The following is a 20,839-nucleotide window of genomic DNA, read 5'->3' as shown; positions in this document are numbered from 1 at the left end:
AGATACTAAAAATATTTCAATAAGGTACTTTTCATTTTTTATTAATCCCCTTTGCCAGTATGCTTGCACTCCAGGGTGCACAAAAAATTTACGTTGGTTGTTGAAGAACGTTTACTTAATTCACCAGTTCCCCTGCTACTGTGGAGCCTCCTGCCATGATATTTGTGAAGCTAAAGGTCCTTCTCAGTTTGAATATGTATGGCAACTGGGATTTACAGGTAATTATATTTTTATTTCAATAGATTTAGGGGTACAAGTAGTTTTTGGTTACATGAATAAATTGTATAGTGGTGAAGTCTGGGCTTTAGTGTACCTGTCATCTGAATAGTGTATATTGTACCCAATTTATTTAAAATTTTTTAATCAGCTTGAATCACTTCAAAATTTGCTAGGTAAATATTCATTTTCTAATCAAACAAAGTATTTTATGTCTCAAAACATGATATAATGTAAAAATGAAATTGATACTCTTATTCCTTGATTTGTTCCTTGAACTGACATGTTTAAGACCAAATACATCCTAGGAATTCTGCTTGGTGTGAGATTTTATGAGAGTGAAGAAAACTAAAACTATTTTCTTCTCTCATGGATCTAGTTGTTGGAGGGGGGTTATTGGATAAATACTCAAAGTAATAAATACATATAAAATAATTGTATTTTAAATAAAATTTTCTTATAGGGAAAAAAACAGAATTTAATGAATCTTATAAGCAAAGAACCTGTTTAGAAAAGAGAAAAAAAATGGCAATTGAAACATTAAGTTGGGCGGTCAGAAAAGGTTTCCACGGGAAAATAACCCTTGAAAAGAGATATGGAGAAATGCCATTATGACAGAGAATTTGGAAAAGAGAGCATTCGGGATTGAGGAAATTGTATTTATAAAAACATGTAAGAAGAGACGGATCCTTTGAAGACCTGGCTGGAGTTCTGAGAAAAGAGTAACAAGGCTTGGCAGGAGGGATGCCAGAACTAAAGTGCCAGGCTAAACATTCTGATTTTTATTCTAAAAGGAATAAGAAATTATTGCAGAGTTTGACACACTCAAAAAAATGTATAGCAAGTGGAGAAATATATTGGAGAGGGAAAAAGTTAGGGGTTAGTTGGAATCATAATGTGAGGTGATGGAAGCTTAAAATAAATGGAAATTCTTATTTGTGGATTGTAAATGGACAGCAGGTGGTGGACAGTGATGGGGATGTCAACAGGGCTCCTAGTTTTTACCTGAAATAAAATCATTACAATCCTTATATTAATGTATATCTAATTGTTTTATAAAATGGCAATTTCTATCTCAATCTATTCTGATGAGCATAAATTTCTGTTCTTTGATTACATTTTAATACTATTTGAGTTAGCCAATGCAAAATTTGATTTATATTCGTAAAACTCTATGATATTTTTATTCTTTTAAAGAATATTTCCTCTGACGATGGTATTTTAGCATTATAGTTTATCAACAACTAGCAAATTAGTAGATTTGATGTGTCTCTCAACTAACAGCTTATTTTTTTTAACTGACAGCAGCAGCATTTATAAGATTATGTTACATTAAAACAGTGTTGAAATAAACTAACAATTAGCCTCTTAAACAGAAAACATGATAATTTATTTCACCATGCTCATAAAATAGTATTCTGGGGAGTTAACAGCCTCTAATGACAGAAATAGTTATCAGTTCATTAAGCAAATCACACTCAAGACCAAAAGTGGTAGAAGAGAGCAAGGACTTGTTGATTACGCTGTGTTGGTGCTACAGGGAACTTCAAAGACTGTACTATGAATACTTATTATTTTACAAATGACATAAACAAAACAAACTCAACAACTGAGGTTAGAGAGGTTAAATGAATTATCTGTGCAGGACTATTTAGAGATTGTATCATTTCAGTGGTTATAAACCCTGGCCACATAGTAGAATTATCTGAGGAGCTCTTGAAATGTACTAATGCTGAACTTGCACTACAGAACAAACTGGAATTATAGTGAAGTGAACACAGAAGACCTTTAAAGGCTCCTTAAATGCTTTTAATGTGCAGATCGAGAAACATTATCTACTGTTACACACCAAATTAGTTCATGGAGTTCAGTGTTTGCATCATTTTTATACTTGATTTCATTTCGTCTCATAGTGGAAATAGTGCATACATATGTTTGGTTATTTTTAAGCTTTAAACTTCTTTTGAGAACTAAAAATTGTTAAACAGAATATATTCACAACGATGAAATAGCAAATGTATTTTGTAGGGAAAATGAAGGGAGTATAGAAAGCCAAATTGCTCATGGATAAATCAGCTCTGAATAAATACAGTCAATTTTATGAATGCAGTAAAATAACAAATATATTTTTATAACACAGGAGCATAAAAAGAAGTCAAAATTACTCATGGATAAATTAGCACTAAAGAATTATCGTTAAAGTAATATAAGCATATTTAATCATTATCCCTTCATGAATCTATGGTCAGAATTTACTGAATGTAACTGATTATAACAAAAAAAAGAATTATGTGACCCCTACATCTGAAAATCAAAGTGACCTCAGTTGTCCAAGGGAAAGAAGCCAGTGTGAAAATGCTCAATAGTCAGTAAATACTTAAGTAGAGCCATATAAACTCACTTTGATTGTCTGTATAAAGATTAAGCAATGCAATTTCTCCCAGTAAACTTTTCAAAATAAAAAAGAACTTAGAATAGTTTAAAAAATATGTGAATAGAATTATACATTTTATGTACTGGAAGATTTCTTCTTATTTCTTTTGGTTGTTGACATTAAGATCCTCTTTTCTTTTTTCCTCATAAAATATAAAATATAATTGAAGAGGAACTTTAAAATCAAGCTAGTGAGTTTGCATAGCATGCATTAATTTTACCAGCAGTAAAATTATTTTAATTAAGGGATTTTTCTACCAACTAAATGAAGTGTCTTACACGCCCAATCAATTCTTTCCAATATGATTGCTCTACAAAGAAGGGATGGCAATTAATTAGAAGCCCCTTCAAGGACAATTGGTCTACAGTGCACAACTTGAGAAAGGGCTGACATGCACTGTTTCTTTTCAATGTCATCATCTATGTTCATTGTATGTATTATTAGTTTTAAGAAAAGGAGCTACTGACAGAGTGGATAATGAGTTGTGAAATGAATAAGACAATATGAATCATGTTTAAGAAAAGATGAAATAATAGCAAAAAAAGAGATAAATTCTCTTGAATGTCTTTTCTGAAACATGTCATTATTACAGTTTGCTTATTTAAATTAAACATATACATTTAAAATATTCACTATGTACCAGTGAACTTTTTTCTAAATGAAGAGTGATTTCTACATTTGTGAACTGATATTGAAAACCAATATTTACTTTAAATTTTCTATTTTTTCTTTATGAAATAGTGGATCTTAACTTGTGATAGAACTTCTTACAAGATATTAAGTATAATCTATTTATTATAATTTACTTTTGTAATTTTAAATTATTGTGAGAGCAGGAAATGCTGTATCTCCAAAGTAATCTTCATCAAAAGTCATTTTTCTTACCATATTGCCCTACCTTTAAGCTTTCTTTTGTTAAATGTCTGCTGTTTATAAATCAATTAAGGATTTGGGGGCCTGAGTTCAATTTATTTAAAAAAAAATATGAGTATTAAAAAACAAATGTTTAGTGCTTTTCATTCATATTACAAATAATAATGTTTTCAAAGCATTTTTACAGTAAAAGAATTATGTTAATTATATCACTAATAAGAAATAAATGGCTTTTGTAAACATATAAAGGCTAATTAAATTATATGGAAGAAAAAATTTCATGCAAACAGCAATTAAAATATTAGAATGCATAAGACTAAAATTAACAAAAACATGCAAGTTCTAAATGGAGAAAACTATAAATATTGCTGTAGTACAGGTACATGCATACGTAATTTGAAAGAAAATTTTAAAAAAATATCATGTTTTATCTTTTATTATTTTTATTAGTCTTTTTTCTTTTAACTTTCATAGTAAAGATATTAGTGATATACACACCACCATAAAGTATTAGAATATTCTGAATTTGTGTGTTTACTTTTACCAGTGAATTTTTTGCTTTCAGATGTGTTCTCACTAAAACCACGATAACTATGTGAGGTAACGTATATGTTAATTAGCTATGTTTAGTCATTCTACTATGTACATATACTTCAAAACATCATGTTGTGCTCTATAAACACATAGAATTTTATCTGTCTTCTTAAAAAATAATAATAATCCATCCTCCCAGAAAGATATACCATGCTGTTGAAGACACACATGTATTAAGGATTTCATATCTCCATATTATTTCATGTATTTATTAAATTTAAATAAAAGAAGTATTTGTTTCACAAAATTGACATCTTATTCCTTAATGTTTACATGGAAAATCAGACAAATAAAGGCAAATATACTTTGCAAAAACACATTATGTGAGTAGGTAGGGTATAAAACTAGCTCTGCCAGATGTTAAAACATAGCTCAGTGAAAGAAAAGTGTAACACTTTTTCATTGATAGTCAACAAATATGTCAAAATACAAAGTCTCAAAATAAGTTCAAGTTGTGCAGAAAATTAAAGATATAATAAAATTGCCATCTCTGATCATTAGGGTAAATAGGAACTATTCAATAATTAAAAAGGAACAACTGGATAGCCATCTGAAAAAAACTCTGACTTGCATATCTTACAAAATTCTCTAGGTTAAATTCAAATAGATAAAAGTTTTAACATAAAAAATGAAAATATGAAAATATCAGAGAAAAGTTGTAGAACTGCTTTATAAATCTGAATGGGAAAGGCCTTTAAAGCTACCATTCAAAATTTAGATGTCAGAAAGACTGGTGAATTTGACTACATGAGAAGCAAAAATGTCTGCTGTGAAAGACATCATAGAAATAAAAATGCAAAAGAAAAACTATACAGACATTTCACTTAACAGAAGATTGGTATCACTAATATATCAAAAACTCTTAGAAATCAAGAAGCCAAAACCAAAAACCTGATTAAAAAATCAGTCAATAATATAAACATGCAGTTTACATAAAAAGACATAGAAAGTATCCCTAAATATATGGGGGAAATGCTCAGCTTTACTTATACTGTGATCAAAGAACATTTTAAAAACACCATAAATACATAGTTTTTCTCCTATTAGTGGTAAAAATTTGAATTTTACAACTTAGTGATTTTATCTATTGCTAGCAATAATGTAAAATCACTATAATATCCAATCAGGCCAATTTTACAATATCCATACATACACCACTTGACCTAACCTTCCCATCATTAAGAATATATCCATATGCTAAGCAACATGTGTGCAATTTTTTTTTACCTGGAACCACTGGTTATTAGAGCAAAATAATGAATACAGATGTGGAAATGAATGTGGAACACACCCAATACTGATATGAGATATACAGTAAAGTGAAAAGAAGCCACCTTAACACCACGTTCTCAGATGCTTTTAAGCCCTGAGCAGCTCAAAATTTCTGCATTAATGACCAATAACAGGTTCTCAGCCCAGCTTAATCAGCTCCTTTCTCCCCAAAATTTTGGGATTTACATCTTTTTCTACAGTTTCCAAATTCCTGATTCCTTAATTTCCTGTTTACCTATCTTTTCCTATAGATTCTTAAACAAATTTATCATAATAATTTTAAAGTCCTTGTCTGATAATTCTAAGACTGGGCCTTAGAATTTGTTTTTACTGTTTCTCTTGAACATAGGTCAAGTTCTGTTGCTTTTTGGCAATCTCATGTTTTATTATATCACAGATATTGTGTCCAACATAATAGTGTAAGGTAGCAAAATTTTATATACATATGTATGCATGCCTGTATCTATATCTATACCTATACACACACACAAAAAAAGATTCCTTTCTCCATCAGGAGACTGTGATGATTTATCTATTATAATATTTTGAAATTTTTTCCAAATTTATTTCTAAATGGTTTCATAGGCAAATATAATATATAACAAGTAAAGATGGTTTTACTTTTGTATAAAATTGTTGTTTTATAGCTATTACATCACTTTTACCATTATGGATTAGCAATTTAGTTAACATTTGATTATTTTAAAAAATGCATTGACCTGGGAGCTGTGTCTTCCTGTTCTGATGCTTTTTATTTTTTAGTCCACATTTAAAATCATAGGATGAGTCTTTGTCATCTTTTAGGTTTCTTTCAAATTTAATATTCTGTAGTCATAGGAGCTTCTTTTGTGGCAGGTGTCAAATTTATCTTTTTAAGTAATTTGACAACTTTCTTTAATAATTCAATGTGAATTCAAGTTTGTGAAAGGTTATTTAATTTTTTGTCTCTTTGTTTGAAAGAAGCTGAAGGTGAAAAATGTGAAGTGGTTTTGATGCCTACTTTTTTCTAGATGCAGTCTGTGTGAACAAACCTGAAAACATCAGTTATGCATGTTGGTTCCCCTGTGAAGGCACAATGAAGGTAAGGTAAATTTATGTCATAGTTTCTCGTTTGTCTCTTTAGTTTGTAGTTGTGTAATTTGAAAAAAAGTCAGAAATGTTAAAGTTACAGATCCTTCAGTGTTCAAGGTTTGCATAGCATATATATGATTTCATAAACAAATTCTCAACAATCTACTTGGAAATTTGTACTTACTTCTTATATTTATAATATGGAGGTAACAAACAGTTTGAAGAATGATTTTAACCTTAGTCTTTCAAACACCGTTGTCATGCCACTTTTTTTTTAAGGATCATAATGAACTGCCACTGTCTTTTGGGTTTAGTTAAACCTTTGAAAGATTTCTTTTTCCTTTATTTAAAAAAAAAAAAACTTTTTAATGTTCTTCTTTAAATTCCAGAATATTACAGGGGTATAAACGTTTTGGTTACATAAATTGTTTTGTAGCATTTGAGTCAAAGTTATAAGTGTGCCCATCCCCCAGGTAATATGCATTGTACTGGTTAGGTATGAATTTAACCAACTCCCTCCTCCCACCTGCTTGATTTCTGATGAATGTCATTTCCATATGTGCACATAGGTGTTGATCAATTAGTTCCAATTTAATGGTGAGTACATGTGGTGTTTCTTTTTCCATTCTTGTGATACTTCACTTAGAGAATGGTCTCCAGTTCCATCCAGTTTAATATAAGAGGTTCACCATTATTTTTATGGCTGAGTAGTACTCCATGGTATACATATATCACATTTTATTAAATCACTCATGAATTGATGGGCACTTGGGTTGTTTCCATATCTTTGAAATTGTGATTTGTTTTTTTAAATAGAATACCTTCTGTTTTTTTTGGGTAAATACTCAGTAGTGAGATTGCTGGGTCAAACGGTAGGTCTACTTTTAGTTCATTGAGGTATCTCCCTACTACTTTCCTTAGAGGGTATACTAGTTTGCAGTCTCACCAACAGTGTCTGAGTGTTCGTATCTCTCTACATCTATGTCAGCATTTGTTGTTTGGGGACTTTTTGATAAAAACCATTCTCACTGGAGTTAAGTAATGTGTCATTTTTATTTTGATTTACCATCTGAAAGATTGCTAATCTCTGGGAAGTGGTAGCACTAACAATTATGGAACCTAAGACAAGAATTAATAAGAGAGGCCCCATTTTTCCCCTCACCTACCTCTATCTTGTACAAAATAGTATTATATTTTTATACATGTAAAAATAAGTAAAAAAAATTAGGATCTTAATTTTAAACAAATTATGAACATTTTGTCAAAATAATTCAGGAGTTTTCCAAAAAGTTCAGAGTTTAAAAAATATTTGCAGCCTCTTTTGTTGGGACATAACATAATTTGGTCATTTTGCAGAAACAAAACATATTATAATTTTATATTGTTTATACCACTGATATACAATTTTTCCATTATGAATATATTCATTAATGTTGAGCCAACCTTATAAAAAAATACAAGTCACTATTTCCTTTAAATTCACCATCTAGAAGCATTATTACTACTACAGACAGATTTCAAATTCCTCAGACCTCTTAATTTAAAGTATGCCCTCAAATATATCTTGTATTATGGTCACTAAATGCATAAATATATAAAGTAAACTTAATACATTCTACTTATATATATATTTTTAGCCAATCACAAATATATGACTATATGATTAGCTTAAAACTTTTAACTTTATTTTTAAGATACATTTAATTTTATCAGCAAATTGAAGCTAAATGTATAATACATTTGTTAATTTAGTAACTGCAAATCTTCCCTTGGAAACAAACAAGCCAATCATATTTATTATCTCACTTACATAATTTTAGTTCTCTTTACCCTTTCTTTTATAATAATTACCAACTTTAAGCTAAGTAACCTATATTATGTCTTTAGACTCAAGAAAATACAAAAAGGTAGCTAGACAAGAAAATTTTAATTACTTTATTATTTCATAATGACCTATTTTATATAACTCTAACAACTTTTATGTTAGGCAAAATAAACACAAATATATATCACAAAGATATTTGCACATCTTATTTCAATTCTATAAGAAACAAGGGTATTTTACAACTATGTTTAGAGACTAACATTTGTATATTTTTCTTAGTTAAACATTTTTCAGGTATCCAGAAGTAATTTTATTAATCCAATTAAAAAATTAGTGTAAGCTTTTAAAGTTGACTAAAGATTTGGAAATTGTAACTTATACAATTATATTAAGTCCTTATGATTTGTAGGTATCATCAGCAAAACATTCTAGTACATCAGTGTAGTAGAATTAACAAGAATTCATGAAATTAGACCCTCTCAAATTATATCCATTATTATAATTTCAATTATTTCAATTTCATATTTTTTATAATCATAGACAATTTGAAGAAACAATTATAGAATCATTCTTTTAAAGTTGAATCATTCTAATTTATCTAAACTGCCATGTATTTATTAAGAATTTGCCTGAGTTCTTTTTAAATAAATAAACCTCTTTTGAATAAATAACAATAAATAAATGAATCTTAGTAGTTATATATTTTAGAAAATCAAGACTTTGAATTGAAGCCAAAACCTCTACTGGCCTAGTTTTCTTTTCATCTAAAAGACTAACAATATTTTACCCATACATGGATATATTTTTTGTGCTTTGTTAAAGTTTTGGCAAGAGGAAAACATAAATAAAACACAGTTTGTCATCAGTTTATCATTTTCCTTTTCTTGTAATCTTTTGACTATCTGAACAATAGTCCTAGAAAGCTCATATAATGATAGAAAGAGTATTTATGATCAATTAATTTCAAATTTTTCCCAAGCTCAAAAGAAAAAAGGAGGAAAAGCAAAAATGAATAAGTGAAGGGAAATTACATTCAGGCAGATACAAAATCATGATTGCAAAAGGCTAATTATCTCCCCTCTGCAAAGAGTAGTAGATGCTTAAAATGCAGAAAATCCTATTTTCATACATACACATGCACACACATCCACACACAAAGAACAAGTTATTATGGATAATTTAAATAAGAACTCACATACTTGGCAATTCCATAGAGTTATGTAATTAAAAATCTAGTGCTTATTAATCACAGAAGCATGAAAATCAAAAAGGGGGTCTTGTGTGTTAGTAATCTCTCTATTAGACATACCAGACAGAGAATCTCCTCATGAGAATTTTTCCCTTTTTGTTCTATTGAATCTGTCAAATGAACAATCTTGTTCATGTCAAAATTTCCCCAGAGTGGCCACTACAATTTCAGATTGTCCTTTGAGAAATGATGCCAATTAGAAAGATACATACATGACTTAACAATATGAACGGAGAAATGTGTGGTGCCAAGGCATAAGGGACGAGAAGAACCCATAAAAACCTACATCAGACAGCACACTGTCATGTCTCCAGAACACTCCAACAACCAGTCAATCCCAAATGACGGCTCAACTAAAAGTGTTTACAAGATTTTGAAAAGATGACTCAAGGGAAAATTTGCCCAAAGGAAAGCCAGACTGTTGTGACCATCTGAACTCATCACTTATTTAGACCATCTGGATGATGGAGTTATGGACCTATGCTAGTCCTCTCCCAGTTGACTTCCTCTTATAGACTCATCTGAGAAAGTAATGATGACAGACGGAGATTTTCTCTTTCTTTAGATAAAATTGGATCACATAATCAAAAGAGTCCAAAAATGTTTTCTTATTATTAATGAAAGAAAATAAATGAAGCATTTGTGAATTTGATGAAGAGAAATTGGAGTTCAGACTGATACTGTACCTATGTCTTTGTCACAGTTGGAGAGAATATCCAGTGGTCTCAGGATAGTGCACTGTTCGCTGTTACAGGGTCCTGAACTTTGAGAGTGAAGGCATTTTATTTTTTATTTTATTTATTTATTTATTTATTTTTGAGGCAGAGTCTCACTCTGTTGCCCGGGCTAGAGTGAGTGCCGTGGCGTCAGCCTAGCTCACAGCAACCTCAAACTCCTGGGCTCAAGCGATCCTCCTGCCTCAGCCTCCCCAGTAGCTGGGACTACAGGCATGTGCCACCATGCCCAGATAATTTTTTTCTATATATAATTTTAGCTTTCCATATAATTTCTTTCTATTTTTAGTAGAGACGGGGTCTCGCTCTTGCTCAGGCTGGTCTCGAACTCCTGAGCTCAAACGATCCGCCTGCCTCGGCTCCCCAGAGTGCTAGGATTACAGGCATAAGCCACCAGGCCCAGCCCAGAGTGAAGGCATTTTAATTGGATCTTTGTAAATTTGGGGTTTGTTCACTGTTGGGCCTCTAAAAGACCACCAGACAATTCCGTTGATCAAAAAAAGCTAATAATTTTAGACTTCCTGCAATAAGGAAAAGCAACACCTTAATATAGTCTTAGTAGTGTCTGAGATGGGAGAAGTTGTGGAAAGATATTTATATGATGTAGAGCCCTGAGGGAGTGGTAGAGGGTATCTAGTGGGAATTTGTGAGAGTTTTTGAATGAAAACTTTGTACTGGTGACACAATATGCTGAGAATTTTAAAGTGAGTCTTGATGAACAAGCTGCTAGTCTTGGAAAATAACTTGTTTTATTTAGTTCACAATCTTTCCTTCCAGGAGCAAGTATTTCATGCAGATAGTAAGTTATTCTTGCTTTTATTCAGTATTCATTAATATATGACAGAAAATTGAGTCTATTTTAGTTTTCATTATCAAAGACTAAAATTCCAAAAGTGTTGTTGTATTTGTTTATGCTATAATGTTCCCTTTCTCTGAGGTCTTTTTAAAATACAAATACTTTTGGAATTACAAGTTAATTACAGGAAAATTAACTTCCTAACGTTGATAATTTTTCAGAAGTAATGAAAGTAAAATAACTTTGTTTTTGTAAAAAATATATACAGTAAAGTAGTCAAGGATAATGTTCAATATAATCTCAAATTTCAGGAAACAAATCTAATAAAATATGTATATACATATATAGAGAGATAAAGCAGTGTCACAAAATGGTATTTTTTTTTCTTTTTATGTGTGTTTATTTAACTTTGTAAGCCAATTATAACAGTGTTCCTTTAATTAAAGAAACTTTACAACTAATATACTCTGAATGTAGGAAATCATTACATGCTCAAACAGGTGGAAATAAAGGCCTTTCTGAATTAGAAACACATAGACATACAGACACAGATGAAAAAAGCATGTAGCTTTAATTATAATATTTTAGCCTTGAGGAAAGTGTTAATAGCATTCAATAAAAATTCATCTGTTCATGTCAAAAATTTGTTCTCCTTTCTAGTTGACTTAACATTTTTACTTGATTTGAGCTCCAAATAGAAAACGGAAAGACAGATTCTTAGTTGATTAGCTGTCTATAAGCCATTAATTTATTTAGAGATCACCAAAGGATCAGACTATGAAACCAAATTCCTAATTATTGTTGCCATAGATGGGAAATAACTTATTGGCTATAACCAAAACCAAAAAGAAAATATGAATACGTCCAGAGGAATATTTTTTTAAAAAGGGAAAGTTCTATTGCTGTTTTGGATTTAGGATGTAGGAAAAGGTATACCTGGGCTTAAGCACTTTATAATAAGTGTACTTCTTTGGGGACAAAGTTTACCTAACTTTCAGGTAAAATCCATTGAGCATATCTGTGGGTGACTTCCAAAATTATAAAAATAATAATTTAAATAAAAACATACTATCATGCCTTTCATGCAAATGTAAAACAAACATGTAAAAGATATTATTTAACTAACTTTTAAAAGGAATCCAGTAAAATTTTACTATCAGTTCCAAGGAGAATCCAAATAACTCACCTGAGGAGAAAAAAACTGTTTAGTAAAATCCAGAAATAGATTTTCCATGGCTATATTTCTCAATACAATGCTATTTCCACCATATCAGTTAATATTTAAATGATGTCCATAAATTTGTGATTAAAATAAAATGAAAAAATTGCATGTTTAAAAGCATTTGTGTAATATGTGCTTCCCTATTCAGTTTTTTAAAATACATATATGTGTCATAATTTGAGTGTAGATTGTATATGACTATTGAAAATGATTTTGATATAAATCAAAACTGATTTTTCTTACCTTTACTAAAGGAAAAAATGATTTTAATACATAAAGGAAAGCATGAAATTTAAATCTTGAAATGATTTTAATATTTTAATATGTAATAGGTACTTATAACATTCTTATTTCTTATTTTTTATAGATTTGTGCAAATGGAAATAGTTGTTTGAGTGAAGAAGACAGTCAGGAATGTTGGTGTCCATGTATTCTCATAGAGGCCAGCAAAATGTACCTTGAAAATGCAACTGACTATCAAGAAAATGGCTATCAATATGAAGATATTTGTAAAGATGAAATTAATAGACCCAGGTATTTATGCATTATTTGAGCAAATGATACCAACTATCTCTCAAAAGTTCTAATTACACTAAGTCATAATTGAATCATTTCATAATAGTTTATAAGAATCATTGTTTTATTTAAAATGATTGAAATTCATATATCATTTATTAATATATTTACATATATAGTTAATATATGTCACATAATATCTTTATATTATATATAATAATGTGAGCACAAAAAAGGAGAAGGAATAGATTATAGAGGAATAACTTTTCTATATCACACTAGAATTGTTAGTATAAATCTGTGGTAAATTTTGGTAAATTAAGATGTACCTGATAAGCTCCAGAGCAACTACTAAGAAAATAGCTCATATAATACAGTAAAAATAGCATTGAAGGAATTAAAATGTTGCCATAGATTAATATTTACTTACTATAAAAGGAAGTAATATCAGAATAAAGATACAAAAACTATATGAGATGTGGCAAACAAAAAGTAAAAAGGCAGATATAAATCCAACTATATCAATAATAAAATTTAAATGAATAAAAAATCCAGTCAAAAAGTACAGATTTTCAGATTGGATATATTCTGGATTTAGTCAATTATATACTGTCTATAGAAGATAAACTTTAGATTTCAAACATACAAATAGGTTTAAAGTAAAAAAAGGAGAAAAGATGTGTAATTCAAACAGCAACCCTAAGAAAGCTAGAATGTCTATACTAATATCACACAGAATAGACCATAAAAAAACAGCTACTAGAGAAAATGAAGGAAATTTTATAATGATAAAAGTGTCAAATCATCAGAAGATACAGTGATTTTACACACACATACACACACACACACACACACACCCCTAACAGTAGAGCCCCAAAATACATGAGGAAAAAATAGAAGAATTGAAGAGATAAATAGCCAATTCGACAATAGTTGAAGATTCTAATATTCCACTTTCAATAGTGGATATAACACTTAGCAAAAAAATCAACAAAGATATAGATTTGAACAACACTGTAAATCATCTGGAGCTAGCAGATACCTAAAAAACACGTTACCCAACAACAGCAGAAAAACCTTCTTAAATGTACACAAACCATTTTCCAGAATAGACCATATGCTATGCTATAAAACAAGCTGCAATATATCTAAAAGGATTTGAATAATAAAAAGGATGGTCTCTGATCAAAATGTAATGAGACTAGGACTCAAGAACAAGTGACTTGGGAAATTCAGAATTATGTGGAAATAACGACAATCCACATTAATCAATAGGTCCTAAAGAAATTACAAGGAAAATAAGAAAATAATTTGAGATGAATGAAAATGAACCCAACATATTGAAACTCATGGGTTATAGTTGATACAGTGCTTAGAATAAAATCATTTTGTGATATAACTGCCCTTTTTCTGATTTTATGTTTCTCTTTGTTTATAATCATTTCATTTTTTTGATATTCAGAGAATCTTGACATTTTTGCAGGTGAAATTAGCAACACTTTTATGAATTCTTGATATTATCTCATAATTAATCCTAAAAATGGAGCCCAGCATATTTTGCAGATATAAGGACTTTATAAATAAAATTAACAGTTCTCTATATCAGTCACAACATCTAGAAATTATTATATAATGTGATATCACATATTATAATAACAAAGATAGGCAAAAATCTCAGAATTATTTTAACAAAAGATGCTCAAATTCTCTGTTAAAACAATTCTCTAAATACCACTAAATTCAATGAGGAGAAAAAATATATATACTCTGAATAAACTGAAATGTAATCCATGATCTTAGATATAATTCCCTAAATTGACTAAGATAGCAATTCTTCCCAAATTAATTCATACACACATTTAATGCAATAACATAAATATTGCAGGTTATTTTAGAAACTAATCAACATGTTCTAAAATTTATGCGAAAGAATAATGTTTTATAAATAACTAAGTTGTCTTTGAAAAGGAAGACTAATGGAGTGAGACTTCATGAGCCATCTGGTATGACAGACAACAATACCCAAATAGAGGCTTTGTAGAAACAAAGAATGGGCCGACAGAGAACTCTGTGAACAACACATGTACATATGGGATCTTGATGTATGAGAAACTTGGCCATAATTTGATGTGAACACATGAGAGTCTTTAGTAAATGATATTGGTAATAGTTCATTATGAAACCATAAATGAAACTGGATTACAACCTTGCACTTTATATAGAAGCAGACTTCAAATGTATTTGGAGATCTAAAAGTAAAAGGTAAAATGATCAACTGAAAGAAATGTGGAAAAATATCTTTGTGGTTTTGGAATGGAGAAATTTTTAAATAAGACTCCCAAATATAACTCATAAAGCAAAATAATAATGGTTGTGTTATAATAATATTAGAGGATTTCTTTCTAATGAAAGACAGCAGTAATAATAATAATAATGACAGATCATTGATAAATAATGCATAGACCTTTTTCTATTGAAGTATACTTTATATGAGTACAGCTTAAAGTGTCAGGTAATGTAAATAAAGTAATTCACACATGTCTGAGTATTAGCACATTTTTGCCCTAAAGTGTTCAGAAAACATTTTCTAGGAATTTGGAAAACCTTTAATAAGCTAAAAAAAAAAAAAAGGAAAAATTCCACCAGCCACATTGACAATCAAGACTCAAGACTTCAGGATAGCTTTTAGTAAGTATAGGGTCATAATATCTTAACATCAGGCTCACAATGTGATATGTTCTTGACTCCAGTCTCTTTCTGAAGCTACAAATTCATGCCTAAGTCACCAAATCTACTTGCAACCAGAAATATCATAACAAAATGAAATATAGTCATTTATACATTTATTCAAATTTATTCTTCTAATTGGAAGATATTATACAGAATTTTATGAAAGTGAGACCTGATACTTGTCCCCAGGTAATGTACCATACATAGGTAAATTTGTATTCTCTTCAAAACACATCTCATGGTTGTTCCATTTCGTTAAGAAAGCAAATATCTCTTTAAAGTACTAAAGTAACTATTATTTTCACTTTCTGAACATACATGTGCCTTGCTTATAGATGTTGCAATGTGTTTTCTGGCTTTCTTTTCAGAAGCTTTAAATTAAACTTGCTTTCTTTATAGGCTATTTTAGGAAATTCACATTTTCTATATATTGCTAAATATAACCAAAACATAATTTTTCATTTATAAGCAAGAGGTCTTAAAGTCCATAAGAAAATCACGTATACCTTCAAAACCTATTTCTGTAGAGTCAGGAAGATGTGTAAATAGAGCTTTAAGTGAATTTGCTACAAAAATACAATATATTTTGTTCAGGGTTTTCTTAAATTATTTCTAAGCAAGAGAATCTAGTAATTATTTATTCTAAGACTATTGTAGTTTCTGTCATGTTGACAATGATTTTATTAGCAAGTTCAATTGCTTCTTTTCTCTTTCTTTTTCTTTTCTTTCTTTTTTCTTTTCTTTTCTTTTTTTTCTTTCTTTCTTTCTTTTCTTCTTTCCTTTCTTCTGTACCATGCTAACTTTTCTGCCTTCAAGCAAAAGTTTTATGTGCTTACATTTTACCTTCAAAACAAAAAAAAAAAGAGAAAAGAAACTGAACTTTATATAAAAGTGGCATATTGTGCATATATATATATATATATATGATATGCACATTTATTTTTGGCTAGTATTGATACCACAGAATTTTGTTTTCTCTAGTGTCTAATGCATTTTCATCAGGATCATTTTGTCTAATGCATTTGCATGTACTGATTTTTTTCTACTCTTTATTATGCCATGAAAAACCAAACAACCTTGCTTCCTTAAACCTAATAGTAATATTATAGAGATCATTCATTTTAGCAATTCTTAAGTGGATAACACTGTATTATCCATATGTATGACAAAATTATTTATAATAAACTTCATTAAATGAAGCACTTTCATATAATTAAGTTTCAACTATGGTATGGATTAAAACTTATCTCATGCATATACAATTATCTCTAATTTATTTTTTCCAATATGTATGTTATGCATTTAAAATCAAGGTTTAACTCTATTATAGCTTCCTGTTCTATGACTTATGCTTTAATTTCATATCTCAAACAATAAAACGTTTTTGTGCATGTTATATGATTTTGTATTACCTGGGTCAGATTTTTATTTTAATTCATAATATTTAAATAGTTTTTTATAAGTCTAACATTTTTACATTGCTTTTCAAATTGTCTCCTAAGACTTGGACTTTCATGAAGCTTTTTATACAGAAGCTTTAACAAGATGACCTTTCTTTTGAGTATAGCTTACTCAATTTTAAAAAGCATTTGTTGATTATTCAGTGAAACAATATTAATGATGCATTCACTATTTATAAGCCATATAGGTCATAACCTTAGGACTTAGGGTAATAAGTAGAGTATCAGATTTACTTTCTTCTATCTTTAGAAAAAAAATTTCCATTAAAAATCTAAATGAGGAAAGAAGCCTTATAATTACAATATTTAAAACTTAGACCATATTTTCAACTTACAGACTTTCACCTAATAGGTCTCTGCTTTTCCTTTTTTTGGGGGGGTGGGGGGGGAGACAGAGTCTCACTTTGTTGCCTGGGCTAGAGTGCCATGGCATCAGCCTAGTTCACAGCAACCTCAAACTCCTGGGGTTAAGCGATCCTTCTGCCTCAGCCTCCCGAGTGGCTGGGACTACAGGCATGCGCCACCATGCCCAGCTAATTTTTTCTATATATTTTTTTAGTTGTCCAGCTAATTTCTTTCTATTTTTAGTAGAGACGGGGGTCTTGCTCTTGCTCAGGCTAGTCTCAAACTCCTGACTTTGAGCGATCCTCTCACCTCAGCCTCCCAGAGTGCTAGGATTACAGGCATGAGCCACTGCACCCGGTCTCTGCTTTTCCTTTTACATCATAGTATTCACTTGCTTTAAATTTAAGTATAACTTAAAATTTATTTATTTAATAATACAGTTAGTAATACATTCATAAAGTCTTTTAATCTGATTTATTTTCTCAAAGTAAAAATTGCTTTGCACTTGAAGATTTCACATTATCAACAATATGTATATAGGCCATCATAATCTTCATGATATTTTATAAAAATTAATGTACTTGTCACTGAATAGCTTTCAATTTAATAGCCATTTATTAATATCTTAGCACTGCATATGCATATATACATGTATATTAGAATTTACTTAAAACTGAATAATTATGATGACAAAATGCTTGACATACTAGTACATGGTTGGATGAAAAGTGGTGAGGGCTTTTGTAAATTGGAGAAATTTATTTTAGCTCAATGATTTTTTAGAATATGGTCTTGCCTTCTGGGGGCATCTTGGCAATTTCTAGGGTCATTTTCAATATTCAGAATAATTGGCTGTAACAGCTGGCATTTAACAGATGGGTAGTAAATGATGAGTTTAATAAATCTTTCAATGCACAGAACAATTCCATGAAAAGAAAAAGTGGTTCATGGTTTGCACAATTTCTAAAAGTCTTAACATACATTAATGTGGATATAAAACCTATTTGTAAATATTTAAACCATGATCTGAACTTTACTTTACATATCAGCACAAAATATTTTTACAAAATCCCTGGATATTCCAAGAGTGAAACTTTTATGTTAATCAAATGAATATTATTTTTATTCAGAGATGTATTAGGATTTGTTAACCATATTGAAAAAAATCACATCATTCTACTTGAATTTCTAGTGTCAAACTACTATCAACAGTCATTATTGATGTCATGGTAAAGGGTAATTATATGCATGGTTGCAGACAGCTAACCATTTCAATGTATCTTCTAGTTCAGTTATTCCATAGTATTCTGATAAAGAAATATATACAATTATAGATTAATGCCCTTTACTACTTTTTGTTAATATATTAGAGTTTGGGCATTATCTTGATTGATTTTTAATATTAGGTGTGTAGATAGGTTATATCTATCTACAAATTCAATTATATGAAGTAAAGAGGGTGCTACAAAAAACAGAAATGTATTACAAATAGAAAATATTGGTCTGATTGATTTGAGTATATCTGCTTTAGGAGATGTTTAAAACCTAAATATTAATTTGCATTTCCCTGATACCTAGTGACATTGAACATTTGTTCATACATTTGTCACTCATTTGTATATCTTCTTTTATAAATATCTGTTCATGTCTTCTGTCTACTTTTTGATGAGACAGAAGACTTTTTGTTTTTTTCCTGCTGATTTGAGTCCTTTGTAAATTCTGGATATTAGCCCTTTGTTGAATGTATAGTTTGCAAATATTTTTTCTTATTCTGTAGATGCTTATTTGTTTTTATGATTATTTCCTTTCCTGTGCAGAAACTTTTTAGTTTAATTATATCCCACTTATTTATTTTTGTTGTTGCTGTGTTTGCTTTTGTGGTCTTAGTCATAAATTTCCTGCATAGGTCAATGTCCAGAAGAGTTTTTCTTATGTTTTGTTCTAGAAATTTTATGGTGTCAGGTCTTACATTTAAGTATTTAGTCCATTTTGAGTTGATTTTTGCATATGGTAAAAAATAGGGATCCAATTTAATTCTTCTTTATGTGACTATCCAATTTTCCAGCATCATTTATTGAATAGGGTGTTCTTTCTTCAATGTATATTTTTAATCTACTTTGTTGAAAATCAGTTGGTTGTAGCTATATGGTTTTATTTTGTCTTATCTATTCTGTTCCATTGATCTAAGTGGCTGCTCTTGTACCAGTACCATGCTGTTTTGTTTGTAAAACCACAAGGAAATACCACCTTACCTTTGTCAAAGTGGCCATTATTAAAAAGTCAAAAAATGATAGATATTGGCATGGATGCAGTGAAAAGGGAATGGTCATTCACTGTTGGTGGGAATGTAAATTAGTACAACCTTTATGGAAAACAGTATAGAGATGCCTCAAAGAACTAAAAGTAGACCTGCCATTCAATCAAGAATCCCACTACTGAATATTTACCCAAAGGAAAAGGATACCCACACCTGAATGCTTATTGCAGCACAATTTACAATTGAAAAGATATTGAATCAACATAAGTGCCCACCAACTAATGAGTGAATAAAGAAAATGTAGTACATATACACCATGGAATACTACTTAGCCACAAAAAAGAATGAAATAATGTCTTTTGCAGCAACTTGTGTGGAACTGGACACCATTAACCTAAGTATCTCAGGAATGGAAAAACTAATACCACATGTTCTCACTTATATCTGGGAGCTAAACAATGTGTCTTTACTATCATAAAATGTTATAATGAACATTGGAAATTGAGAAATGGGGAGGGTGGCAGGGGGATGAGAGATCAAGAAATACCTATTAGGTACAATGTACACTGTTCTGGTGATAGATACACTAAAATCCCTGACTTCACCATTATATAAAATTCACCCATGCAGCAAAAACACTTGTACCCCCTGAATTTATTGAAATTAAAAAAAAGAATTAAATACTAAAGGACATTAAGGTTGTGTTTAAAGTTTAGAAAAAAATAGATTCAAAAGAATCATAGCTGTGTGAAGTTATACATAGAGATATATAGGTGTATGTATAATGACCTTTATATATTATTATTAAAGATATTTTTTCTGATATTTATTTGAGTGATTTTCTTCTATTTCATACTTTTAATAATATAAGTGAGAGTTAAATAAGTTAAAAGGAGACTATTTCAAAAGGTTTATGTGGCTTATATAGATACAAAAATACTAATTATACAATATTTCACAGATATTAAAGTAAAATTTAGTTGTTAAACTGTAATTCTCAAAGATTTTTTCCTAATTAATGCCATAGGAATTTCTTAGAAATTTAACACATACTTCGGTGTATTCACTAGGATACAATACTAATCCAAAATGAGCTTTCACTATAGCAATCAAGTTTTAAAAATAATTGATAAACTTTAGAAATACTTGAGGAATATCGACTTGACTTTATGAGTTCTTCAAATAAACAAAATAAAACAAACAAACAAAAACAGAATATTTTCAATACAAGAAACCTGCCAAGGA

The 20,839-nt window shown here is 29.8% G+C and overlaps 1 protein-coding gene across 1 annotated transcript in view; it reads left to right on the top strand.

The window, feature by feature from the left end:
• The window catches only part of EYS (eyes shut homolog), a 1,451,515-nt gene that overhangs the window by 127,750 nt on the left and 1,302,926 nt on the right, over nt 1–20,839 (top strand). Inside the window, 4 exon segments of the mRNA XM_045543805.1 lie at nt 59–218; nt 6,350–6,376; nt 6,379–6,470; nt 12,654–12,822. Coding sequence (XP_045399761.1) covers nt 59–218; nt 6,350–6,376; nt 6,379–6,470; nt 12,654–12,822 — 448 coding nt within the window.

This window comes from Lemur catta, chromosome 2, assembly GCF_020740605.2.
Source record: "Lemur catta isolate mLemCat1 chromosome 2, mLemCat1.pri, whole genome shotgun sequence".
Classification (NCBI taxonomy): domain Eukaryota; kingdom Metazoa; phylum Chordata; class Mammalia; order Primates; family Lemuridae; genus Lemur; species Lemur catta.
This window is presented reverse-complemented; position numbering and strand designations above follow the sequence as displayed.